The 25,456-nt window shown below is 49.5% G+C and overlaps 1 protein-coding gene across 1 annotated transcript in view; it reads right to left on the reverse strand.

Moving 5' to 3' along the window:
• Window positions 1-483: 483 nt before the first annotated feature.
• Window positions 484-25,456, reverse strand: part of LOC309569871 (alpha-1-antitrypsin-like) — a gene marked incomplete at its 3' end in the record, with an annotated part of 32,168 nt that continues 7,195 nt past the window's right edge. Inside the window, exons 2-5 of the mRNA XM_082275863.1 lie at window positions 21,725-22,473; window positions 19,143-19,404; window positions 17,328-17,475; window positions 484-525 (exon numbers count right to left, since the gene is read on the reverse strand). Of these exons, the coding sequence (XP_082131989.1) occupies window positions 484-525; window positions 17,328-17,475; window positions 19,143-19,404; window positions 21,725-22,473 (1,201 nt within the window). The remainder of the gene's footprint in view (window positions 526-17,327; window positions 17,476-19,142; window positions 19,405-21,724; window positions 22,474-25,456) is intronic.

Genomic DNA, 25,456 nt, shown 5'->3' on the forward strand with positions numbered 1-25,456 from the left:
AAAAATTCTCCATTAGAGCACCTGCACTCAAGTCACTTTTTGCTCTCTCTCTTTAAGAAGGGTATTCCATTGTGGGACCACCCTCCCTCCTTTTTGACCTTTCTAGTCATTACGTACTTACCAATACTTGGACTATCGGTGTCAGATTTTAGAGTGGTTTTATAAGATTTTTCATTTATCTTGTGTCTGTATATGATACTATTTATTGTATAATACCTTGTTTTATACTTCACAGTATTTTAAATGTTTTTATATTTTTCTAACACTTCACCACATTGTATTTTTTTTAAGTGGATCCAACTCAATTGATTTTTTACCAATTTTTTACCAATTGCCCTATTTATTAGGCTGACACTACTTACATCAATTTATTTTTACTCACATTTTTTCACATTCCATTAACTTATTTTTATTTCTCCAATTGTTCTAGCACCATCATATACCCCTCACAGGGTGGATCACTCATTATAGTCAAATTTACTTTCACCAGTCACCTATTTTATGCACTTGACACTTTATTAACATCTACAGTGGAGACACACATCTTATATTTATGTAGCATCATTGTAAGACACACGGAATATTTAACATATTTTGGCAGCGCCACACACCTCTCCTGTTATCTTATTATCTTACTATATTTCTAGGAATATAGTGTATAGGTGGGCTGCAGCCAGTATTTATTATAACAGAGGCTTAAAATTATCCTAAGCGTGGATTTCTCATTTTTCAATTTTACAGAACAATGCAGTGCTGCGGGCATGGTACAGAAGAATGCAAGGCTGTAAACATGGTACAGGAGAATGCAGGGCTGTGGGCATGGTACAGGAGAATGCAGGGCTGTGGGCATGGTACAGAAGAATGCAGGGCTGTAGGCATGGTACAGGAGAATGCCGGGCTGCGGGCATGGTACAGAAGAATGTGGGGCTGCGGGCATGGTACAAAAGAATGCGGGGCTGTAGGCATGATACAGGAGAATGCAGGGCTGCGGGCATGGTACAGGAGAATGCGGGGCTGTGGGCATGGTACAGGAGAATGCGGGTCTGCGGGCATGGTACAGGAGAATGCGGGTCTGCGGGCATGGTACAGGAGAATGCGGGTCTGCGGGCATGGTGCAAGAGAATGCGGGGCTGCGAGCATACTACAGGAGATGCAGTGCTGTAGGCATGTACCATGCCCGCAGCACTGCATCTTCTGTAGTATGCCTGCAGCCCCGCATAATGGCAGCTGCAGCCTTCTTCCATCACCACCCACCAAGCCTGGACTCCTCATCCCACACTATAGGTCATTCCTAGTCACACCTTCCCTCACCACCTACCATGCCTGCAGCCCTCTTTACTTACCACCCACCAAGCCTGCACCTCCCTTCCCTCACCATCTACCATGTCTGCGCCCTTCTTCTATTAGCACCCACCAAGCCTGCAGCTCCCCTCAAAGCTGCACTGCACATATCACCGCTCTTTTGTTTTTTTCTTTACCTTACCACCACAGCTGGGCCACCCCTTTGCCACCATTTCTGTTCCCCTTCTCTCACCAAGACTGTACATGCTTTCCCCTGCTCTCACTCCTGTGAGTATAGTGGTTAAAGTGGTTCTTAAGGCTTAAGTGTTTTTACATTAATGCATTCTCTGTGCTGCAGGATTACCCCCAGCCCCCTCCCTTATACTTATCTGAGCCCAATCTTGATCCAGCCCTGTGCCCAAGAGGAGTGTCTCTCCTCGCCCTCTCCCTCCTCACAGGGCAGATTGCCCATTGGTTCCAGCTGCTGTCAGTCAAATTCTGTCACAGATCAAGGGCAAAGAAAACCGCTCCGGTGATGCGGTAATCCCAAAAACATCCAAGAACAGGTGCAGGCAAGGATCCGCAATCCAGACAATAGGTATGTGTAAGGAGAAAAAGTCGCACTCCGAGTTGAAGATGAAGATGAATAAAAATCTGTTTATTTGTATCAAAAAAATGATAAAAACATCTCAAAGTTCATCCATAATAGCCAGAGACACAGGGGGGGGGGGGGGGGTGCACAGCGGTTGACGCGTTTCACGGAAAACGTCCGCTTAGTTGTAACCAGGACGTTTTCCGTGAAACGCGTCAACCGCTGTGCACCCCCCCTGTGTCTCTGGCTATTATGGATGTACTTTGAGATGTTTTTATCATTTTTTTGATACAAATAAACAGATTAAAATTCATCTTCATCTTCAACTCGGAGTGCGGCTTTTTCTCCTTACACATACCAGTCAAATTCTGTGACAAGGGATTGGGGGGGCCAAGCTGCACTGTCTGCGTCTATAGAAAAAAGTAGCATGGCTCAGGATAGAGCCAGCCCCCACAGGAATGCCGCATCCTTTGGGGGCACTTGCCGAAGCAGAAGAGGAGCAAGAAGTGTCGGTGGGGGACCCCAGAAATTTAGGATTGGGGCTGCTTTGTGCAAAACCATTACAAAGAGTAGGCAAGTATAACATGTTTATTATTTTGAAAAAGAAAAGATTTACAATCACTTTAACTAACAATATGAAACTATAAAGCTGGATAAAGGGCTCTTTTATTGCTGATATTGCTATACATAGCCTAGCTGAAACAAACACTTCCAGGTGTACAGGGGGAATATTCTGAGATCCCCCACCACCAAGAAGTGCAGGAGGGGGATCAGAGGGGACCCCTCCCTCCGATTCAGGAATACTGACCCCCTACAATAGAAGGAGATCTCTGAAACAGGAGAAGTGTACAGGGGTGATCAGAAGGGACCCCTTCCCATCCATCCAGGAATACAGACAAGTACAAAAGCCCCCCCTCCAGTTAAAGGAGATCCTTGGTCATGAGGAGGTGGGGAGTGATCAGAGGCAGGCCGGGCTTTGGGTTGTGCAAGCTGTGTGGCCCTACAGGGCGCCATGGGCAACAGGGGCACCGTGCAGCCATCACAGCTCGCAGTCAGTTACTCACAGAACGAGACTCGTCCGACGAGTCACAGCAGGTGCTGCCAGGGCAAGTCCCCCTGCCCTGGGGCTGGCTGAAGATCAACGCAGCATTGCGGCACCGGCACCTGAAAAAAAAATAGCCGCGGCGGCCCGACAGGTACACTGCGCATGCGCCGCCGCAGTTCGGGAAAGCCCGTACATGCTCGGCTATTCTGGGGCAGACGGCGCATGCGCGGTGATGTGTTGGCGCCGGGCGGCGCAATTTTTAAATGCAAAGCCAAGGCGCCTCACCAAGCGGTAAGTGAGACCCCTCCGCAGCCCCTACATCCCCTCAGGAGAATCTCCTGTACTATGCCCACAGCACTGCATCTCCTGTACTATGCCCACAGCACTGCCTTTCCTACACCATGCCCACAGCTCTGCATGTACCATTCCCACAGCCCTGCATCATGCCCGCAGCCTCTGCTTCTCCTGCACCATGCCCACAGCCTCGGCATCTCCTGTACCATGTCCGCAGCCCCTGCATCTCCTGCACCATGCCCACAGCCCCTGCATCTCCTGGACCATACCCACAACCAGTGGCGTACCTAGAGCATTTGGCACCCGGGGCGGATCCTATATCTCGCACCCCCCCCCCCCCCCCCGACTTTAAAATGTAAAAACACCCACAAAAAAATGTAATGTTTTCAAGAATATGTTTTGCACAAATTTCACAGCCCCCCATCACAGTGCCCCTTGCAGTCTGCCCTCCGTCTCTCTAATCACAGTTCCCCCTTTTGCACTCTCTGCCTCCCCTGCACAGTCCTACCTTCAGCATAGATAGATAGCTAATATTAGCAATGTGTTTTTGTAGTTTGAGTAAGAGATTGGAGACTTGCTACAGTAGATGGTCAGAGACTACAGACATGATACAGTAGATGGTCAGAGACTGCAGACGTGATACAGGAGATGGTCAGAGACTGCAGACATGATACAGGAGATGGTCAGAGACTGCAGACATGAAACAGGAGATGGTCAGAGACTGAGGACATGATACAGTAGATGGTCAGAGACTACAGACATGATACAGGAGATGGTCAGAGACTGCAGACATGATACAGGAGATGGTCAGAGACTGCAGACATGAAACAGGAGATGGTCAGAGACTGAGGACATGATACAGTAGATGGTCAGAGACTACAGACATGATACAGGAGATGGTCAGAGACTGCAGACATGATACAGGAGATGGTCAGAGACTGCAGACATGAAACAGGAGATGGTCAGAGACTGAGGACATGATACAGTAGATGGTCAGAGACTGAGGACATGATACAGGAGATGGTCAGAGACTGCAGACATGATACAGGAGATGGTCAGAGACTGCAGACGTGATACAGGAGATGGTCAGAGACTGCAGACATGATACAGGAGATGGTCAGAGACTGCGGACATGATACAGGAGATGGTCAGAGACTGCGGACATGATACAGGAGATGGTCAGAGACTGCGGACATGATACAGTAGATGGTCAGAGACTGCAGACGTGATACAGGAGATGGTCAGAGACTGCAGACATGATACAGGAGATGGTCAGAGACTGCAGACATGAAACAGGAGATGGTCAGAGACTGAGGACATGATACAGTAGATGGTCAGAGACTACAGACATGATACAGGAGATGGTCAGAGACTGCAGACATGATACAGGAGATGGTCAGAGACTGCAGACATGAAACAGGAGATGGTCAGAGACTGAGGACATGATACAGTAGATGGTCAGAGACTACAGACATGATACAGGAGATGGTCAGAGACTGCAGACATGATACAGGAGATGGTCAGAGACTGCAGACATGATACAGTAGATGATCAGAGACTGCAGACATGATACAGGAGATGGTCAGAGACTGAGGACATGATACAGGAGATGGTCAGAGACTGAGGACATGATACAGGAGATGGTCAGAGACTGCAGACGTGATACACAAGATGGTCAGAGACTGCAGACATGATACAGTAGATGATCAGAGACTGCAGACATGATACAGGAGATGGTCAGAGACTGAGGACATGATAGAAGATAGAAGAGCACTAGGAGGGCGGAGAGCACAGACGAAGCAGAGAGCACTGGAGGTGCTGAAGGGCACGGTGGGGGGGGGGGGGGGATGAACTGGAGAGAATTAAAAGAGGGTTTGGAAAGCATTGTAGGGGGGTTGGAAGGTGCAGGGGGTGGATTGCACTGGGGGGGACAGGGAGCACTTGGGGGGGCGAGCAGGGAAAACCAGGGGGGTGGAGAGCACTGGGGGGACAGGGAGCACTTAGGGGGGTGGGCAGGGAAAATCAGGGGGGTGGAGAGCACTGGGGGGACAGGGAGCACTTAGGGGGGTGGGCAGGGAAAATCAGGGGGGTGGAGAGCACTGGGGGGACAGGGAGCACTTGGGGGGAGGGAGAAAGCACTGTGGGGAGTTGAAGAGCATGGGGGGGGGGCTAAAGAACAGGGGGGGTCTAGTGCACTGGGGGGAGAGTGGCTAAAAGCACTGAGGGAGGGATTAGGAGCACTGGAGGAGGTTAAGAACTTTGGGGGGCCAGCAAAAGAAGTTGTATAGGAGGGGGATGGGGCAGCTGCATATAGAGGAATTGATCTTTCCCTATTCTTCCTGCAGGAGGGAGAGGAGGAGAATCAGTTATTCAGCAGGAAGCTGCAGGAAGAATAGAGAAAGATGAATTCCTCTATATGTAGCAGCCCCATCCCCCTCCTATCCAGCACACACTTTTGCAATGGGCACTCACCTTCTTCCCGCCGAGGCTCCGCCCCTTATTCCCGCCGCGGCTCCGCCCCCTTATTCCCGCCGCGGCTCCGCCCCCTTATTCCCGCCGTGGCTCCGCCCCCCACTAGCAGCACGGACTGAAGGAGCTGCCAGCCACTGCAGCTGCCTTCACACTGCGGGATCTGTCTGACTCTGAACACACCGGGCAGGACACCGGCTGACACCCCCCAGTGAGTGGCACCCGGGGCGGGCCGCACCCCCGCCCCCCCCATTGGTACGCCACTGCCCACAACCGCAGCCTTATGCCCTCAGCCTCTGCATCTCCTGCACCATGCCCACAGCCCCTGCATCTCTCTCTTATTTGTTACAAATATTTTTTCTTCTTTGTGCATGTTTAGGTGACAAGGGGGCGAGAGGGTGAGGATGGGGGGCGCAAGAAGATTAGCTTGCAGAGGGCGCCTGAACACCTAAGGCTGGCCCTGATCAGAGGGGACCAGAATACAGACCCTCTTTCATCCTCCTCCTATTAACAGACCCCAGAACAGAAGGGGTGCAGGCAGTGGCACCCCTTCCCACTGCTGGGGAAGATAAATGGAATGAGTGGACACATCCAGAGCCACACACACATAGGAGCCCCCTATCCCAGTACGGAGGAGGAGGCGGGGTCTTTTCTGGATCCAGCTGGCCTTTGTGCAAGAACAGAAGTTGGGCCCCCTTGTGGACCTGCAACAAGGAAGAGCCCGAGCCACAGTGCAACAAGGGCGAGCCCAAGCCATAGTGCAATAAGGACGAGCCCGAGCCACAGTGCAACAAGGGTGAGCCCGAGCCACAGTGCAACAAGGACGAACCCGAGCCACACTGCAACAAGGGAGAGCCGAGCCATAGTGCAACAAGGAAGAGCCTGAGTCACACTGCAACCATTTACACATGTACACCACCCCATACCAACATTTCTTATGGGGAAATTCGCTTTGATATAAGAGTGCATTGGATTACAAGCATGTTTCCTGAACGAATTATGTTTGCAATCCAAGGATTTACAGTATTTTATTACATCTTTCACTGAAGAAATGACACTTTGCTACAATGTAAAGTAGTGAGTGTACAGCTTGTATAACAGTGTAAATTTGCTGTCCCCTCAAAATAACTCAACACACAGCCATTAATGTCTAAACTGCTGGCAACAAAAGTGAGTACACCCCTAAGTGACAATGGCCAAATTGGGCCCAATTAGCCATTTTCCCTCCCCGGTGTCATGTGACTCGTTAGTGTTACAAAGTCTCAGGTGTAAATGGGGAGCAGGTGTGTTAAATTTGGTGTTATCGCTCTCACTCTCTCATACTGGTCACTGGAAGTTCAACATGGCACCTCATGGCAAAGAACTCTCTGAGGATCTGAAAAAAAAGAATTGTTGCTCTACATAAAGATTTCCTAGGCTAAGAGAAGATTGCCAAGACCCTGAAACTGAGCTGCAGCATGGTGGCCAAGACCATACAGCGGTTTAAAAGGACATGCTCCACTCAGAACAGGCCTCGCCATGGTCGACCAAAGAAGTTGAGTGCACGTGCTCAGCGTCATATCCAGTAGTTGTCTTTGGGAAATAGATGGATAAGTGCTGCCAGCATTTCTGCAGAGGTTGAAGGGGTGGGGGGTCAGCCTGTCAGTGCTCAGACCACACGCCGCACACTGCATCAAATTGGTCTGCAAGGCTGTCGTCCCAGAAGGAAGCCTCTTCTAAAGATGATGCACAAGAAAGCCCGCAGACAGCTTGCTGAAGACAAGCAGACTAAGGACATGGATTACTGGAAAAATGTCCTGTGGTCTGATGAGACCAAGATAAATCTGTTTGGTTCAGATGGTGTCAAGCGTGTGTGGCAGCAACCAGGGCCAGTGCAAGGATTTTTGACACCCTAGGCGAAACCTCATTTTGCCGCCCCCTTGGCTCCAACCCTGACTCCACCTCCTTTGCCCCCCCCCCCGGAAAGCCAGCAGACCAGTTTTACATGTATATGAAAACCAGTATATTTATAATAAGAAGGAAACAAGGCATGAAGAACAGGAGGCATAGTATGACGGGGCCATTGCAAGGATTTTTGACTACATAGGCGAAGATACATTTTGCCCCCCCCAACCCAACCCATCCACACCGTCCTCTTGCTACTCCCTGTCTAAAACCAAGTTGGTACCTCCTTCACATCGTGGCTGTAATGTGATGGGGCGCGATGTGAAGGAGGTCACATACCATTGAAAATGGAGCTGTGCTGAACTTCCACAAAATGGCAATGTGTATTGAGGGGGTGGGGTTATGCATTCCTCAATTCCCTCACTGCAGCTGAGGTCAACTAAACTTGCAATGGCTGGGTTCCCCCCATGAGCAAACTCCCAGATCACACCCCCCAGATACTCCCACTTTGATCACACCTCCCCAGATACCCCTACACTGGTTACACCCCCAGATACACACCCCTAGATTACCCCCCAGCCTGACCACACCTCCCCAAATACCACTTCACTGATGACACCCCCAGATATCCCCCACTCTGATCACACCCCTAGATAACCCACTCCATCCTGATCACATCTCCCTAGATACCCCTACCCTGATTACACCTCTAGATACCTCTCTACACACTGAAGAGCACTAGATCTCTACTGGAGAGAGAGTGGCTGAGAGAGAAGGGGTGGCTAACAGAGAGAGAGAGAGAGAGAGAGGGGGGTGGCTGACAGAGAGGGGGGCTGTGTTTAAAAAAAGGGTGTGTGTGAGAGAGAGAGAGAGAGAGGGAGAGGGGGTACTGAGAGAGAGGGGGCTGAGAGAGAAGGGGGGCTGAGAGAGAGATGTGGCTGAGAGAAAGGGGGGCTAAGAGACACTGGGGGCTGAGAGACAGTGGGAACTGAGAGAGAGGAGACTGAGAGAGAGGGGGGCACAGAGGGAGGGTGACGAACAGAGGGTGGGGCTGAGAGAGAAGGGGGTTCAGAGATAGGGTGGGGGATGGAGAGGGTGACTGAGACACAGGGGGCCTCAGAGAGGGGGTGGCAGACAGAGAGGGGGGCTGGGAGAGACACAGGGGGGCTCAGAGAGAGGGTAGCAGACAGAGAGGGGGGTTGAGAGAGAGGGGGGCTAAGAAAGAGGGTGGTGGACAAAGGATGGGGCTGAGAGAGAGGGGGTGGGGGCTCATAGAGAGGGTGGTGGATGGAGAGGGGGGCTGAGAGAGACACAGGGGGCCTCAGAGAGAGGGTGGCATACAAAGAGGGGTGCTGAGAGAAACACAGGGAAGCTCAGAGAGAGGGTGGCGGACAGAAAGGGGGGTTGAGAGAGAGGGGCCTCAGAGAGAGGGTGGCAGACAGAGAGGGGGCTGAGAGAAACACAGGAGGGCTCAGAGAGAAGGTGGTGGACAGAAAGGGGCGTTGAGAGAGAGGGGCCTCAGAGAGAGGGTGGCGGACAGAAAGGGGGGTTGAGAGCAAGGTGCCTCAGAGAGAGGGCGGCGGACACAGAGGGGGGCTGAGAGAGAGAGACAGGGGGGCTCAGAGAAAGAGAGGTGGATAGAAGGGGAGGACTAGAGAGGGCGGCTGAGAGAGACACTGGGGGGCTCAGATGGAGGGTGGCGGATAGAGAGAGGGGCTGAGAGAGAGAGAAAGGATGCTGACAGAGATGGGGGGCTGACAAAGATGGTGGGGGTAACAGAGAGGGTGGGAAGATGAGAGAGAGACCTCAAAACCTGTCCCTAACCACAGTCCCTCCTCTGCCCCCCCCCCCATCCCAGTCTGTATCTGCAGCAAGGTCTGTGTCAGTGTATGATGCCCCATACCTTCTTGATACTGGAGGTGCTCTGCTGCTCCTTCCAGCAGCTCCCTGGCAGCTTCTGCCTCCCGTTTGTCCTTGTCCTTCCAGGCCTTATTGCCGATGCTGGAGCAGAGCAGAGAGGAGGTTGGAGGAGACCGAGTCGAGGCTTTGTGACTGTCACGGAACCATGAACCAGACGTACAACAACAGATAAGTGAAAATAAGAAGGCTTTATTGAAAATCAAGCTGTAAAGCAAAAGTCCAAACGGATGGCGAAACCGAGGCAGAGTCCTTGCGAAGCCAGAGGTCAGGAACCAGGAGGGTAGTCAGACGAAGCCGGGATCAGGAACCAGCAGGGTAGTCAGACGAAGCCAGGATCAGGAACCAGCAGGGTAGTCAGACGAAGCCAGGATCAGGAACCAGCAGGGTAGTCAGACGAAGCCAGGATCAGGAACCAGCAGGGTAGTCAGACGAAGCCAGGATCAGGGACCAGAAGCAGCAGCAGTCTTAGAAGCATGTGAACACAGGAGGACCAAGCAAGGAACTGAAGCCACAGACCTCCTATATATATGAGCTAGGCATCCAGCTCCTCCCAGTGGGAAGGAGGAGCCGCAGGGTGGGAGGCTACAATAAACCCAGAAACCAAGATGGCCACCAGCACATGTCAAACGAAGGAGAACAGCAAGAAGGTAAGACCATGACAGTACCTCCCCCTCAAGGGCCCCTCCTCCGCGGAGTAAAGAACGGTTTCTGAGGGAAGCGTGCGTGGAAGGCTCGGAGCAAGGCAGGAGCATGGACATCTGTGGAGGGAACCCAGGAACGCTCCTCTGGACCATAACCACGCCAATGAACCAAAAACTGCACCCGACGCGGACCAGGCGTGAGTCCAGGATATTGCTCACCTCATACTCCTCACGATTGCCCACTTGGACCGGACGGGGCCGAGGAACCGAGGAAGTGAAACGATTACACACCAGTGGCTTCAACAGGGAGACATGAAACACGTTGGAGATCCGCATGCCAGGAGGAAGCGCAAGGGCATAGGCTACCGGGTTTACCCTGCGAAGCACACGGAAGGGACCAACAAAGCGAGGCGCCAGCTTGGGAGTGGGCACTCGAAGGTTGAGGTTGCGGGTGGACAACCATACACGGTCTCCGGCCTGGTAGGAAGGAGCAGGCGCTCGTCTGCGATCAGCCTGGAGTCTCTGGCGCTGCGCAGAGACCTCAAGGGACTTCTGGATCTGTACCCAAGAAGCACGTAGGACAGAAAGGTGATCCTCCACAGCCGGAATATCCTGGGGAGAGAATACCTCCGGTAACACGGCAGGTTGGAACCCATAATTGGCCATGAAGGGAGACGTCCCAGAGGAAGAGTTCACCGCCGTGTTCCTGGCAAACTCAGCCCAAGGCAGGAGGTCAACCCAATTGTCTTGGTGATCGGAGACATAGCAACGAAGGAATTGTTCCAAGGCCTGATTGGCTCGTTCTGCGGCCCCATTGGACTGAGGGTGGTAGGCCGAGGAGAAGGAGAGATGAATCCCCAACTGGGAGCAAAAGGCGCGCCAGAACCTGGACACAAACTGACTCCCCCGATCCGACACAATCTCCTTGGGCAAACCGTGCAACCGGAAGACCTCCCTGGCAAAAATCGTGGCCAACTCCTGTGCAGAGGGTAACTTCTTGAGAGGAACACAGTGGCACATTTTGGAAAATCGATCCACAATCATGAGAAAGACCGTATGGCCTCGGGATGCAGGGAGGTCCACAATGAAATCCATCCCCAGGTGTGACCATGGGCGCTCCCCGGTGGCTATGGGTTGCAGAAGGCCCAACGGAAGGTGCCGAGGGGACTTACTCTGGGCACAAACGGAGCATGCCGCTACATATGCGGCGATGTCGGAACGTAGGGAAGGCCACCAGAACAGACGTGAAACAGCCCAGGACAGCTGATTCTTTCCAGGATGCCCCGCGGTCTTGGAGTTATGGTAGGTTCGCAACAACCGAGTGCGCAGCTCCTCAGGCACAAAACATCTGCCGTTGGGTCTCTCAGAGGGAGCACCAGATTGAGCCGCCAAAATCTGCTCACCCAGGGGAGAGGTCAGGCTGGTGCGAATGGCGGCCAGGATCTGATTCGGAGGTATGACCGAAGTCGGAATCGACTCCTCCCTGGACAGGTCGGAGTACTGCCGTGATAAGGCATCCGCCCTGATGTTCTTGGAACCGGGTAGGTAGGAGACCACGTAATTAAAACGTGACAAGAACAGAGCCCATCTGGCCTGACGTGGTGTCAATCTCTTGGCCTCCGAAAGGTAGGTCAGATTCTTGTGGTCCGTCAGGATGAGGACCGGAACCACCGAACCCTCGAGCAAGTGCCTCCATTCTTTAAGGGCCTGCACGATGGCCAATAACTCCCTGTCACCAATCTGATAGTTGCACTCCGCGGAAGACAGTTTCCGGGAGTAAAACCCACAAGGAAGCAGAGGACCCTCTGGTGTTCTACGCTGAGACAGAAGGGCGCCTACTCCCGTCTCAGACGCGTCCACCTCGAGGACAAAGGGCAACCCAGGGTTGGGATGCGACAGAATCGGAGCCGACACAAAGGCGGACTTTAGAGCCTCAAAAGCTCGGATGGCCTTGAGCGGCCAGACCTGGGAATTACTGCCCTTCCTGGTCAGATCCGTGAGAGGCTTGGCTAGCATGGAAAAGTCCCTGATGAACTTCCGATAATAATTGGCGAAGCCCAAAAAGCGCTGCAGGGAGCGAAGACCACTGGGCTGGGGCCACTGTAAGACAGCCGAAACCTTCTCAGGATCCATGGAGAACCCCTCAGCGGAAATGATGTAACCTAAGAAGGTTACCTGGGATCGGTGAAATTCGCATTTCTCAAGCTTACCGAACAGCTTGTTCTCTCGTAACCGTTGCAACACTCGTCTTACATCCAGAATGTGGGTCTCCATGGATTCAGAATATACCAAGATGTCATCCAAATAGACCACCACACACTGCTGCAACAGGTCACGGAAAACATCGTTAATGAATTCCTGAAAGACTGCGGGCGCATTGCACAACCCAAAGGGCATAACCAAGGATTCATAATGACCGGTCCTGGTGTTAAACGCGGTCTTCCACTCATCACCCGCCTTGATCCTTACGAGATTATATGCCGCCCTCAGGTCGAGTTTGGTAAAGACCGTGGCCCCTTTAAGGCGATCGAACAGCTCGGAAATCAAGGGTATCGGGTAAGCGTTCTTGATCGTGATGCGATTGAGACCCCTGTAATCGATGCAAGGCCTCAACTCACCGCCCTTCTTTTTCACAAAGAAAAATCCAGCCCCTGCCGGGGACGAGGATTTGCGAATGTGTCCGCGTGAAAGCGCCTCCTTCACGTACTCCTCCATGGCCTCATTCTCCGCTACCGACAGTGGATAGACCTTGCCACGAGGAGGAACGGCACCAGGTTGTAACTCAATGGCACAATCGTATGGGCGGTGCGGAGGTAGGGCAACCGCGCGCACCTTATCGAATACATCCCGGTACTCCTCGTATTCAGGAGGCAACAGAGAGTCCGAGGAAGTACACAGCAACTTGACAGGCCCATGGATGCAACTAGCCCCACACTGCGGTGACCACGAGAGGATCTCGGCCGATCTCCAATCGAAAGTCGGATTATGCTTCTGGAGCCAGGGGTACCCCAAGACCACCGAGTAGTGTGGAGACGAAATAACCTGGAAGCAGACCGACTCTCTGTGAACGGCACCAATGGCTATCCCCACTGGAAGGGTCTCATGAGTCACGTGTGGCGGCAGAAGGGGTCTGCCGTCTATCGCCTCAAGAGCCAGTGGAGAACCTCGGGCCTGCAGAGGAATGGAATTGGCGGCAGCGAACACACTATCAATGAACAAACCACCAGCACCAGAGTCCACCAATGCCTGGGTCGTCACTGAGCCCCCGACCCAGGAGAGGACAACAGTGATCAGTGGTTTGTCAACACGGGAAACCGGGGACGAGGAGACTCCACCGAAGATCTGCCCCCGACAGGATCTCAGGTGCGAGCGTTTCCCGGACAGGTTCGGACATGCCAACCGAAAATGCCCACCGAGACCACAGTACATGCATCGACCCTCGCGTCTTCGGAGTACTCTCTCCCCCTCGGACAGGCGAGCAAAGCCCAGCTGCATGGGTTCACCCCCAGCCAAGTCATCCCCAGGAGGCGTAGGAGGAGAGGGAGGCACGGGTGGGACAGCAAAGGTAGGCGCCAATCTGTTAGGACGCCTCCGCAGGCTCTCCTTAAAGGAAGGTCTCTCCCTGAGTCTGGTGTCAATCAAAATCAAGAAAGAAATAAGAGACTCGAGCTCCACTGGTAGGTCCTTAGCTGCAACCTCATCCTTCAAGGCATCCGAGAGACCATGAGAGAAAGCAGCGTATTCAGCTACGGATCGTGAACCCTGTCTGATGGACATAAGGAGCTTCGCAGCAGAGGCAGCACAAGCCGGCACATCGAATACCCTCCGAAGAGAAGCAACAAAACCGGAAAACTCGGCAACCACCGGATTGTTGTTCTCCCATAAAGGGCTGGCCCAGGCCAAGGCCTTGTCCGAGAGCAGCGAAATTAAGAAGCCCACCTTTGATCTCTCAGTAGGAAAGGCATGTGGCAGCAACTCGAAATAAATGCCCACCTGGTTAAGGAAACCTCGGCACTGAGTTGGCTCTCCCCCAAAGCGCTGTGGAAGGGGGGCAGAACCGGTCATACCCCGAAACACCGCAGGCGCAACAACAGGTGTCGGGGTAGACTCTGGCGCAACAACCGGAGCGGCAGTAGGAGCGGGCCCAGGAGCGACAACCGACCCATCGGCAAGGGGAGCGAAATGAGCCGTGCGTTCAAGCAGGGTTTGCAACGCCACGGCGAACCGACCCAACAGGTGATCCTGCTGATCAAGTCTGGCAACCAGCGTGGGTAGCGAGGATGGCCCTGTACCGTCAGAATTCATGGCTTGGTCCTAATGTCACGGAACCATGAACCAGACGTACAACAACAGATAAGTGAAAATAAGAAGGCTTTATTGAAAATCAAGCTGTAAAGCAAAAGTCCAAACGGATGGCGAAACCGAGGCAGAGTCCTTGCGAAGCCAGAGGTCAGGAACCAGGAGGGTAGTCAGACGAAGCCGGGATCAGGAACCAGCAGGGTAGTCAGACGAAGCCAGGATCAGGAACCAGCAGGGTAGTCAGACGAAGCCAGGATCAGGAACCAGCAGGGTAGTCAGACGAAGCCAGGATCAGGGACCAGAAGCAGCAGCAGTCTTAGAAGCATGTGAACACAGGAGGACCAAGCAAGGAACTGAAGCCACAGACCTCCTATATATATGAGCTAGGCATCCAGCTCCTCCCAGTGGGAAGGAGGAGCCGCAGGGTGGGAGGCTACAATAAACCCAGAAACCAAGATGGCCGCCAGCACATGTCAAACGAAGGAGAACAGCAAGAAGGTAAGACCATGACAGTGACTCTGTGCACCTCTTCGGGACTGAAGGTGGCTGTGAAGCTCTTCTCTCTCCTGGGCTGCCAACTGCCCTTGAAGTTCATCTTCCACACAGGCGCGGCCTCCTTTTGCTGCGCCGCCCACCCGTCATTACAACCAGGGGCAGCTGCTGCAAGCCGCACAATACTATTTGCACTCTGCAATCATCTTATGTGCTGTCGCCGCACCCACTTGTCTACTACCGCCATCACTCACCTTGTCCTTCCCAAATCCCACCGCATCCCACACACACAGTGAAGGGGCCCTTCTAATATTTGCACAAGCAGCCATAGTCCCCAGGTGACCCCCCCCCCGACGCTACATCACGCCACACCATCCCACGCCACTACTGGAATAAAAAAAATTGATTTTGCCGTCCCCTTTACCCTGGCGCTAACCTGCCTATTGCTGGCGCCGACCCTGGCAGCAACCAGGTGAGGAGTAGGAAGACAAGTGTGTCTTGCCTTCAGTCAAGCATGGTGGTGGGAGTGTCATGGTCTGGGGCTGCATGAGTGCTGCCAGCACTGGGGGGGCTACAGTTCATTGAGAGAACCATGAATGCCAACATGTACTGTGACATACTGAAGCAGAGCATGATCCCCTCCCTTTGGAGACTGGATCACAGGGCATTATTCCAACATGATAACGACCCCAAACACCCAAACAACCTCCAAGACAACCACTGCCTTGCTAAAGAAGCTGAGGGTAAAGGTGATGGACTGGCCAAGCATGTCTCCAGACCTAAACCCTATTGAACAGAAGGATACCCAGGGATAGAAATCACAGGGCCCTACAGCCTACCTGGCAGGGCCCCCCCTGGAATATATCAAAACAACATTTTCACTAAAAATATACTAAAATCATTCTTAGAGGACACAAAGATAACAGAGAAGCTGTGTGAATTATCCCTTTTTGTAATAGTTTTTTTTTACATTTTTGAAAAAAAACATTTTATAATTTTTTTTAAAAATGTTCTAAAATTATTTTATTTTTCGATAAATATAAATTTCCCAAAAAAATTATTTTATTTTACAATTTTTTTAATTACTATTTTTACAATTTAGTATTTTTTATGGGACAGGGAAACTGGCAGCTTTTTTTTAGGGGGTGCCCTGTGTCTCTCCCTGCAGCAGCTGAAAGCTCCCAGGAGGGAGAGAAACTGGTTTTCAGCTGCTGCAGAGAGTCGCACAGGGCATTCTGTAATTTCCCCTCCGTCTGACCTCACTGATTCCCTCTGCTGTTGGGGCCCTCCTGTGTTCCCGGGCCCCCTACAGGAGGACTGAAGCCCCCCCCCCCATCACCAGCCATAAAGATACCTGTTGATCTGCCAGAAATCGAATGCGCGCACAACTTTTTGGACAGGAGGGACAGGTCCCCTCTGATCATCCCCGTTCTCTCCCCCTAATCCAGGATCTCCTTTAACTGGAGGAGGGTGCCTGCATTTCTGGATGGTGGAGGGGGGGGGGGGAGGGGGTCTCCCTGTTCTTGTCTGAATTCCACTAGGGTTGTCACCTCATCCCTTTATTCCAGGACACATATTAATTACACAGGTTCTGAGACTGATATAATGCACATAAGGCAGTGAGTTTAATTACCACCTTAATCAGCCACTTTACCCGTGTAATTATTGTGTGCCCTGGTTTAAAGAGATGAGGTGGCAACTCTATATTAAGGTGACCAGATTTTTTTTTAACCACTTGTCGATCGCCCACAGTATATTTACTGCAGCAGTCAGCCTCTCCTGGGCAAACCGACGTAGGACTACGTCGCTCACCCAGGAGCTTGTGTGGGGCGAGCGCGCGCCGCCGGAGGCGTGCTCCCGCCCCACGCTCATTCACGGGCATCCCCGCGCGTGCGACCGGCGGCTCCGATGTCCGCCGGCCACTCGCAATCTCGCTCAGGAGAGGGAGAAAGGCAGACGGCTGATGTAAACACAGCCGTCTATCATTCCATGGACTATTACCGGAAACCAGGGACGTCTGGTCACCCTATCCTATATTCCACCCCCATGCACTTTCCCTGTTCAGTGTTCTCCTTCCATTGTAGGGGGGAACAGTATTCCTTGATGGGAGGGAGGGATCCCCTCTAACCCCCCTCCTGCACTTCTTCTTGGTGGGGGATCTCTGAATATTTCCCCTGTACACCTGGAAGTGTTTGTTTCAGCTTGGCTATGTATAGCAATATCAGCAATAAACTTTGTAAATGTTTGGATCATGATTTCCATCATTTGAAAACACATCAACTTTTCCGAATTTAGGATGACTGTCACTCTTATCTTATTTGTCTTCGATGATCTCACTCTTCACCCCCCCCCCCCCCCCCCCATGAATTTATGTCCAGAAAACTATAAATATTAAACAATAACTATTCACCTGTGAAATTTTCAAGTCAGGAGTCCCAGTGATTCCAGAAAGATCCGCGCTGTTGGAAAACACATCAACTATTCCCAATTTAGGCAGAACTTCTTTTAGGTCAACGGAGCCAGAAACAGAAAACTTGGGGATTCTCAGACTTACAAGGCTGTTGGAAGGTGGAAGAAACAGGGAGGTGTTAGCAAGATATAATAATAAATAAATAATAATAATAATAAAATAATAATATAAAATATTAATAAAATACAATCTTTTACTTTGACAACACGAGAATACATACAAATTAAAAAATTATGAAATAAGAGTCTTATTATGTTTTTTTCCTGGCTGAACAACCCCCCTGCCCGAGCCAAGCTCAGCCAATTAGTAAGCGGCCGGTTCCAGAACTGTGTATGCACAGTTCCAGCCGCTTAGTATCCTGCTGAGCTCATTACCGGCAGCTCAGTCTTGGCTGGGCTTGGGCCGCTGGTCAAGTGTGCGGTGATGCCATGGCGCTTGGCGCCTTTCCCACAAATTTGAAAGCGACAGCAAAGAGAGGGCGTGGGGGGAGAGGAGGACCAAAAGACTAAGCCTGCAGGCAATTAGAGAAGATCAGTGTGTGTGACAGCTCCAAGCCACACAAAGTCTGTGGAGCAGTCAGTCACTCTGTGGGGGAGGGTCACTGATGTAAGGGGGAGTGGAGACCCTAGGGTAAGGGGGGACACTAATATAAAGATCCCCCCTTATATCAGTGTCCTTACTCCCCTCTTACATCAGTGAATCCCTTTACCATAGCGTATTCACTCTGCAGACTCTGGTGTAAAGGGGAAATCTGATATAAGGGGGTCTCTGGTCACCAGAGCTTCCAACCCCCACATCAAGTTCCCAGAATTTCCCCTAAATCAGAGTTCCCAGAATTACCCCTTACATCAGTCAGCAGAATTCACCCCTACAGTGCAAGGGGAAACGTTTCAGAATCTGAGGTAAAGAGAAACTCTGGTGTAAGGAGGGGGAGCTTTGGAGACCAGAGAACCTCTTACATCAAATTTCCCCTGTATACCGTCTGATGCATTCCCCCTTACATCACGGCCCACAGTTTTCCCCTTTACATTAGGGTTTGCAGAGTTACCCTTTACAGTGCAAGGGGGAACTCTGAAGACCCTGATGTAAAGGGGAAATCTGGGAATGCTGGAAACTCTGATGTAAGAGGGGACCCTAATGCAAGGGGGTAACTCTGTGGATCCTGATGGAAGGGGAAACTCTGTAAAGGGCCCCAGGTCCAGTGGGAAGGGCCCTAGGCTTAGGTTAGGGGGGCCTTCATGGTTTCTTGCACGGGTCCCTGAAGGTTCTAGTTACACCCCTGGCTCTGTATATGCTCCACTACTGTGCATACAGTGTGCAGAATCCTCATAGACTTGCATGCAACATGTTATTTCATTTTTGCTACGGCATGTGTCCAGCCCTGAGTAGCTGCATGTCAGTGATCAGATCAGTGGTCTGGGAACAGTAACACCGGGACTCAACCACCTGCTTTTACCACTCCCTGGCCAACTTGTGTGAGCAAACCCATACAGACAGCTAAAAAGATCACTGGTGTTCTACAGTTTGCTCTGCTAAGTGGTATAGGCCCTGTAGTGTACCTATGCAGGCACCATTAAATGGGAGGTCTATCAGCCACAGCTCAAGGAAACCCTGGAAACTTCTGGAGGAACCATTTAGCCCTGGTTGAGAATGGCTGCTCCAGTCCCTCTGAATGAAAACAGGAAATACTTTTTTTCATACGACATATAGAGAGGAAGATGTCTATATAATAAGTTCAAGAAAAGGTGCTCTTACTCTTCATTGTAGGACCTTTTAAACTTCTTCACTATACCCTTCCAGTTAGCTTCCACTTCTCCCAGTTTGCCTTCGTTGGGGAGGATGAATAACGCAGAGGCATTCCCTTTGTAGGGGAGGGTTACGATGGTGGCATCATCCAAGACCGCAGCTTTATAATAGCCAGTTCTAGACAGGAAAGGCACCTTCACAGTCTCATCCTTATTCACATGGAAATCTTCTTCCTTGGTAAATGTCTCATCAAAAGGTTTTTCCCATTGTCCTACCAATGAATGAGTCATAAGATAAATATATATATTTGGAAGAAAAAAAAATGAGTTATTTCAAATTTTTTAAGAGCACTTGTCATGGCAGAAAACCATACACTGAAAATGAGGCTTTTTGTAAGTTTATAGGACATTTGGAAGAGTAATGTTTCATCGCATTTACCATCTCTTGTTGTACATTGCCAATGGGGTAGAAAGTGATGGAAAATGTTGTCACTGGAACAGAAGTTTCTAATGGGGCTCCAGTGACAGCTAACTAAAGAGATTTACATGGGGGCCTTAATCAATTTCCATTGTATCGAAAACAAAAAAAGTGTTGTGTTTAGATATACTTTACCTTGTCTACAAGAATCATCACATCTACACTAAGATGGTAAGGGACCAAGTCCAAGAACTTAAATAAGAAGACTTAACAACAGTATCTTTGGTGGGGTGTCTGGATAAACGTTATGCTTGCCTTGTTTATATTGGGGCAATCGTTGGTCTTAAATTAAACATTATATAGGGGTGCACTAGCCTTGTGCATTCCCATTAGGCACCATTTACAAAAGTAACAAACATACTCACTAAACCCACAAAGAGGCTTGAAGCATAAAACATGATGGGAACCTCAGTCACACAATAGACCAAATCAAGGGACTGGATGAACTGTGGAAGACTTGGACAATGAACCGCAACCAATGTAAAGGCTGACGCTTTTCGAGGGCTAAAAACTCTTCCTCAGAGCTACTAGCTCTGAAGAAGAGAGTTAACTCCTCAAAACATGTTCAGGGCTGCTCACCCACACACCTGTAATCCTATGGCACATTCATGGACTACGGACCACAGCTCCTCTGTGAATGAGGCCTAAGGGCCTATCTCCTGAAGGTGAAGCTACTTCTGAGCCAATAATGATGCATAGGCGAGCCTCAGCTTCTCTGTAAATGAGACCTATGGATACATCGCCTGAAGGTGGAGCTACTTCTAAGCCAATAATGATGCACAGATGAGCCTCGGCTCCTCTTTGAATGAGGCCTAAAGGCCTATCTCCTTAAGGTGGAGCGGCTTCTAGGACAATAATGATGCACAGGTTGGGCCCAGCTCCTCTGCGTTTGAGGCATAAAGGTCTATCACCTGAAGGTGGAGCTACTTCTGGGCCAATATTGATGCATAGGTGGGCCCCAGCTCCTCTGTGCTAGAGGCCTAAGCGTCCATCTCCTGAAGGTGGAGCTACTTCAGGGCCAATTATGATCCACAGGTGGGCCCCAGCTCCTCTGTGAATGAGGCCTAAGGGTCCATCTCCTAAAGGTGGAGCTTCTGGGCCAATAATGATGCATAGATGGGCCCCAGCTCCTCTGTGATTGAGGCCTAAGGGCCTATCTCCTTAAGGTGAAGCTGCTTCTAAGCCAATAATGATACACAGGTGTGCCCCAGCTCCTCTGTGATTGAGGCCTAAGGGTCCATCTACTGAAGGTGGAGCTACTTCTGGACCAAGTATGATCCACAGGTGGGCCCCAGCTCCTCTGTGAATGAGGTCTAAGGATCCCTCTCCTAAAGGTGGAGCTACTTCTGGGCCAATAATGATTGTTGTGTTCTACCATGGAATTGATTCTCAAACATGAAAATTCCATAAAGAACAGAATGTTGTAAACTTCTGTTTTTATTTTCTTGTCAATAATGGGCTTGGGTCTGGTCGGTGAACTCTTGCAAAGCAGTTAAATGCATTTTAGGTGTTAAACGAGAGGAAAAAAGGGTCTAGGAGCAAAATATTCTTTATGTTATAAAATGGACTATGTTGGAGGTTCATTCAGCTTAATGGAGAAAAAATTAAGGAAAACCCCAAATGGAAGCCCTGGATGTTTACATCCTGACAGATGCCATTTACACTCCCTAAAGCTGATCCTGCACCATGTTCATAAGGTCCACTTATTCAGTGTGGTCCTCCAACTTCTTTCTAACTCACCAAATCAAACTTACTAAAACACCTGTGGGGGTAAAAAGTAAGATAATATCCTTATTCTTCCCCTGTTTCTGCCTAGAGGTTTACGTCATCATGCTTCCGGCAAGATCCAAGGGATTGTTGAATAGCCCAATCTCATAAGAAGATGATCCTGCAATGTGCTGCTGTGTCTTCTCATGAGATTTGGATTAATTAACGCTCTACAAAATCTTATTAGCAATATGATGACATCACCCCTCTGCACCATGGAAGCTGGGGTATGGGGAGTATATTATATAACTTTTTCCTGTCTTTTTTTTGTGGCATTTTAGCAAGTGGGAGGGGCTTGCTGGGAATGAAAGTTTTACATTTTCTCATATAACTTCTTGATGACTTACCTCTGAAATAAATAAAGTTGACCAGAACAAAGGCTGCATCTTTTTCTACACTATTCAGCACATCAACGATCTTGCCGTCTGTTTCTTTTTCAACGTAGCTGTTGATTTGTTTCTTGGCCTCTTCAGAATTAGAAAAGTCTACATTGATGGCTTCGGCATCGTAGATGTTCTTGGCCTTGTCTAGAAAGTCATCAAGGAATTTCCATTTCTGACTTAAGAAAAGACCGTTCCCACTGTCGAGATGAAGCTCACTGTCATCTTCATCGAGCACATCCAGCAGATGGTGGAAGCCATCATGAATGTCTTTCTCGGGAATCTCAGAGATGTTGAAACCAATGCCTTCTATGATCTGGTCATGAGTTTTGGCTTTGGCACCAAGGGATAGGAAAGCCAGTGCTACAGATATACTTATTGGGGAGAGGACAATGTTTTCTGATGGGTGGTCCGCTGCTACCTGCCTGTAGAGGTCAAATGAAAATTTGGAATTGCTAGCTGCAAATTTGTAGGAGGCCCATGTTTCAATGAAACGGGGATGGTGCCTATGGTGGTGGTCATGTTGATGGTCATGGTGGTGGTGGTGGCCATGGTGACGGCCATGGTGGTGGTGACCATGGTGATGATGGTCACCTTTGTTCTCATGATCGTCTTTGTGTCCAGATTGCTTTCCCCCACCTTGGTGGTGGTCAGCAAAGACCATTGAGTAAAGAAGAGCCACACTCAAACCCAGGAACAGTAGGACCCTCATTTTCCTTAAAAGAGAATAAAAAAAAAAATTCAGTGATGATATTCAACAACAACTCACCTATAAGTTTTTTTTTTTGTTTTTTTTTTTCTAAGCCCGTGGTGTGTGAAACACACTCAAAAGACTTACACCCGGTGCATAAAAAAGTTCACACACGCAAACGTGAGAACACAAAAAGTGCACAGGGTGTGCGAAATGGTCTTCCCTCCGAAGAGGTAGGACCCTAACCTCGATCCCCCAGGGCGCAAGACTCCTGACAGGGATTTAAGGTACTTCCTATGGTCTGTCTGGCCGAAACCAGACAAACCCCGTTCTCCAGGGGGACTGCCGAAACAGCCCTCCCCAAGTACTTGGTGGGGCTCCCCCGAAGGGAGACCCCATGAGAGAGGGCGGACTAAGCCAAAAGGCCATATCCACCCCCTCCCAAGACTCAAGGCTGGGCCTGAGGACCCACACCCTACAAGTCGTGCAGGAAAAAAGGTGATAGTGCAGTGACAAAACGACAAAGAAAAAAACACACACAAACAAAGAAGTGGGGGAAGGGGAAGTGGGGAAAGTGCTATGGTGCCATGTGAGGAACCAAGGCAGGCCTTCCGGCCGGAATAAAAAATTCCTCTGGTCTAAGCCATAGTCTTACAGATACAACCAACCCTTTGAAGGCAACCATAATGCTGAAATTAAGTTTGACACCCCTGCCCTAGTCCTACCATGCCCAAGCTGTATCCCTACAAATGACCCTTCCCAATTAAAACCCAAATCCAATTCTACATATTAATCTAAGGCAAATAGGACTTTAACTATGCCTCCAACAGCAAAAACAACAAACTATTAAATGCATATATTAGTTCATTATTACAAAATTTCATATTAAAATAATTTTTTAAGGACATCAGCATATAACAAGAATTAAAATACAATACAGAAAGAATATTATGAGGTCAGTAAGAAAGGAGCCCAAATGAGAAATGCAAATAAGGTCAATACGTTGGTTGAGGGAGGACCTGATTCTTCAGGACCTTTGAGACCCCCAATATATCCATGTTATCTAACAAGGATATATGCAACACTCCTCCTAAACAGCCCTACACTGTCAATGCACTCCAAGATTGAGTGGAATGCATTGATCCCCACTCGGCCCATGGGGGGACCTTGAAGGACACTACAAAGACCCGCTGGTCACGCTGGAGCAACTCAGACCAAAGTGATTAAATTCCAGAGACCAAAAAAATAATAATCAAGGCTCAGTATAATAGAGTCCCCTTATACAGCTATAATCCCCCCTTACAAGAAAAAGGAAAATAATTAAATTACCTTCTTCTTCTCAGGCCAATGAACAGGGTGACCTACCACCACTCACCTCCCTGATCCACCCCTCATAAAACTCAACAAATCCTGAGATTACACCCTATGTGAAACACTTTATGGATGCATTTGGACCATTTTTGATAAACGTATAGGAATAATTGTTTTGTTCTAATGTCCTTATGATTACGTATATGTAGCTAGATATCCTGCATAGGAAACAAGCATAGGCGTGCGCACAGGGTGTGCCTGGGCACACCCTAATCATCCTATGTGGCGCAGATTCCCCCTGTTTAGACCCTAAAAATATTGTAAAAAAATAATAAAAATAAACAAAACTAAAAAATAATTAAAAAAAAATGAATAAAAAAAAACTACAGTCACCATCCACTGCCCTACTGACACCAATCTCTGCCCGACTGAAAGTGTCCACAGCTCTACGGACACTGTCAGTATATATACACATGCACACGCACATATGTGTTTGAGCTTTGGGGTGCACACCCTAATGCAATAGGCTGCGCACACCTATGGAAACAAGTAGTCTATCTGGAAAGCAATGGAAAATTATTGAACGCATGATCTTTATATAACATTGTAAAATCAGGAAAATTCAATAAGAATAAGAACCTCCTTTCAAAATATTCCAGGATCATTCAATTTAGAAAGACACATTTGTTACATAGTTAGTGAGGTTGAGAAAAGACATCAGTCCATCCAGTTCAACCTATGATGTGTGTGTGTTTGCTGTTAACCGTACGTTGTATACCCCTGTATGTTGTACATTGTATACCCCTGTATGTTGTACATTGTATACCCCTGTATGTTGTACATTGTATACCCCTCCATGTTGTACATTGTATACCCCTGTATGTTGTGGTCTTTAAGGTGCCCATCTAATAGTTTTTTGAAACTATCGATGCTCCCTGCTGATACGACTGTTTGTGGAAGAGAATTCCACATCCTTACTGCTCTGACGGTGAAGAACCCCTTACGTATTTTAAGGTTAAACCACCTTTCCTCTAGTTTTAGTGAGTGGCCACGTGTCTTATTGTATTCCCTTTCTCTGAATAGTTTGTTCCTTATGCTCGGGTCACCAGTACAGTATTTGTACATTGATATCATATCCCCCCTCAATCGTCTCTTCTCCAGAGAGAATAAGTTCAGTGCTTGCAGTCTTTCCTCATAGCTGATGTCCTCCATTCCCCTAATTATTTTTGTTGCCCTTCTCTGGACTCTCTCCAGTTCCAGCACATCCTGTTTGATGTGATATATGGAAGGAGACAGCACAAGCCAGTACTGTACAGAAGCCATGCTTTACTGAAGTAAACCAACAGGAAAAGGAAACACAACACAGGAAGTAGTACAACAGAGATGCACCATAGAGTTGCATTTAAAGAAACATATCATCCATAACATCTCCCCCTTTTAGTATCAATAAATGAACATGTGAAATTCGATAGAGACACAGTAATAACACATTCTATAGGTTAAGTCTCATAGGTGGTTTTGAACATCTACCACTACGGGTGAAGACTGGCCCTTGTGCAAGGATTCCTTTAGCCCTCTCTGAATTTACTGGGCTTCTCTCATCAGGTACTGGTATGCTCTGCGCTTGACGGTTGTCGGGCATACTTGCTTGCCAAGAACTGTCATTGCCGTTGGTATCAGGCTGTGCCTCTGTACAC

Source organism: Pelophylax lessonae, assembly GCF_965119305.1.
Source record: "Pelophylax lessonae genome assembly, chromosome: 13".
Classification (NCBI taxonomy): domain Eukaryota; kingdom Metazoa; phylum Chordata; class Amphibia; order Anura; family Ranidae; genus Pelophylax; species Pelophylax lessonae.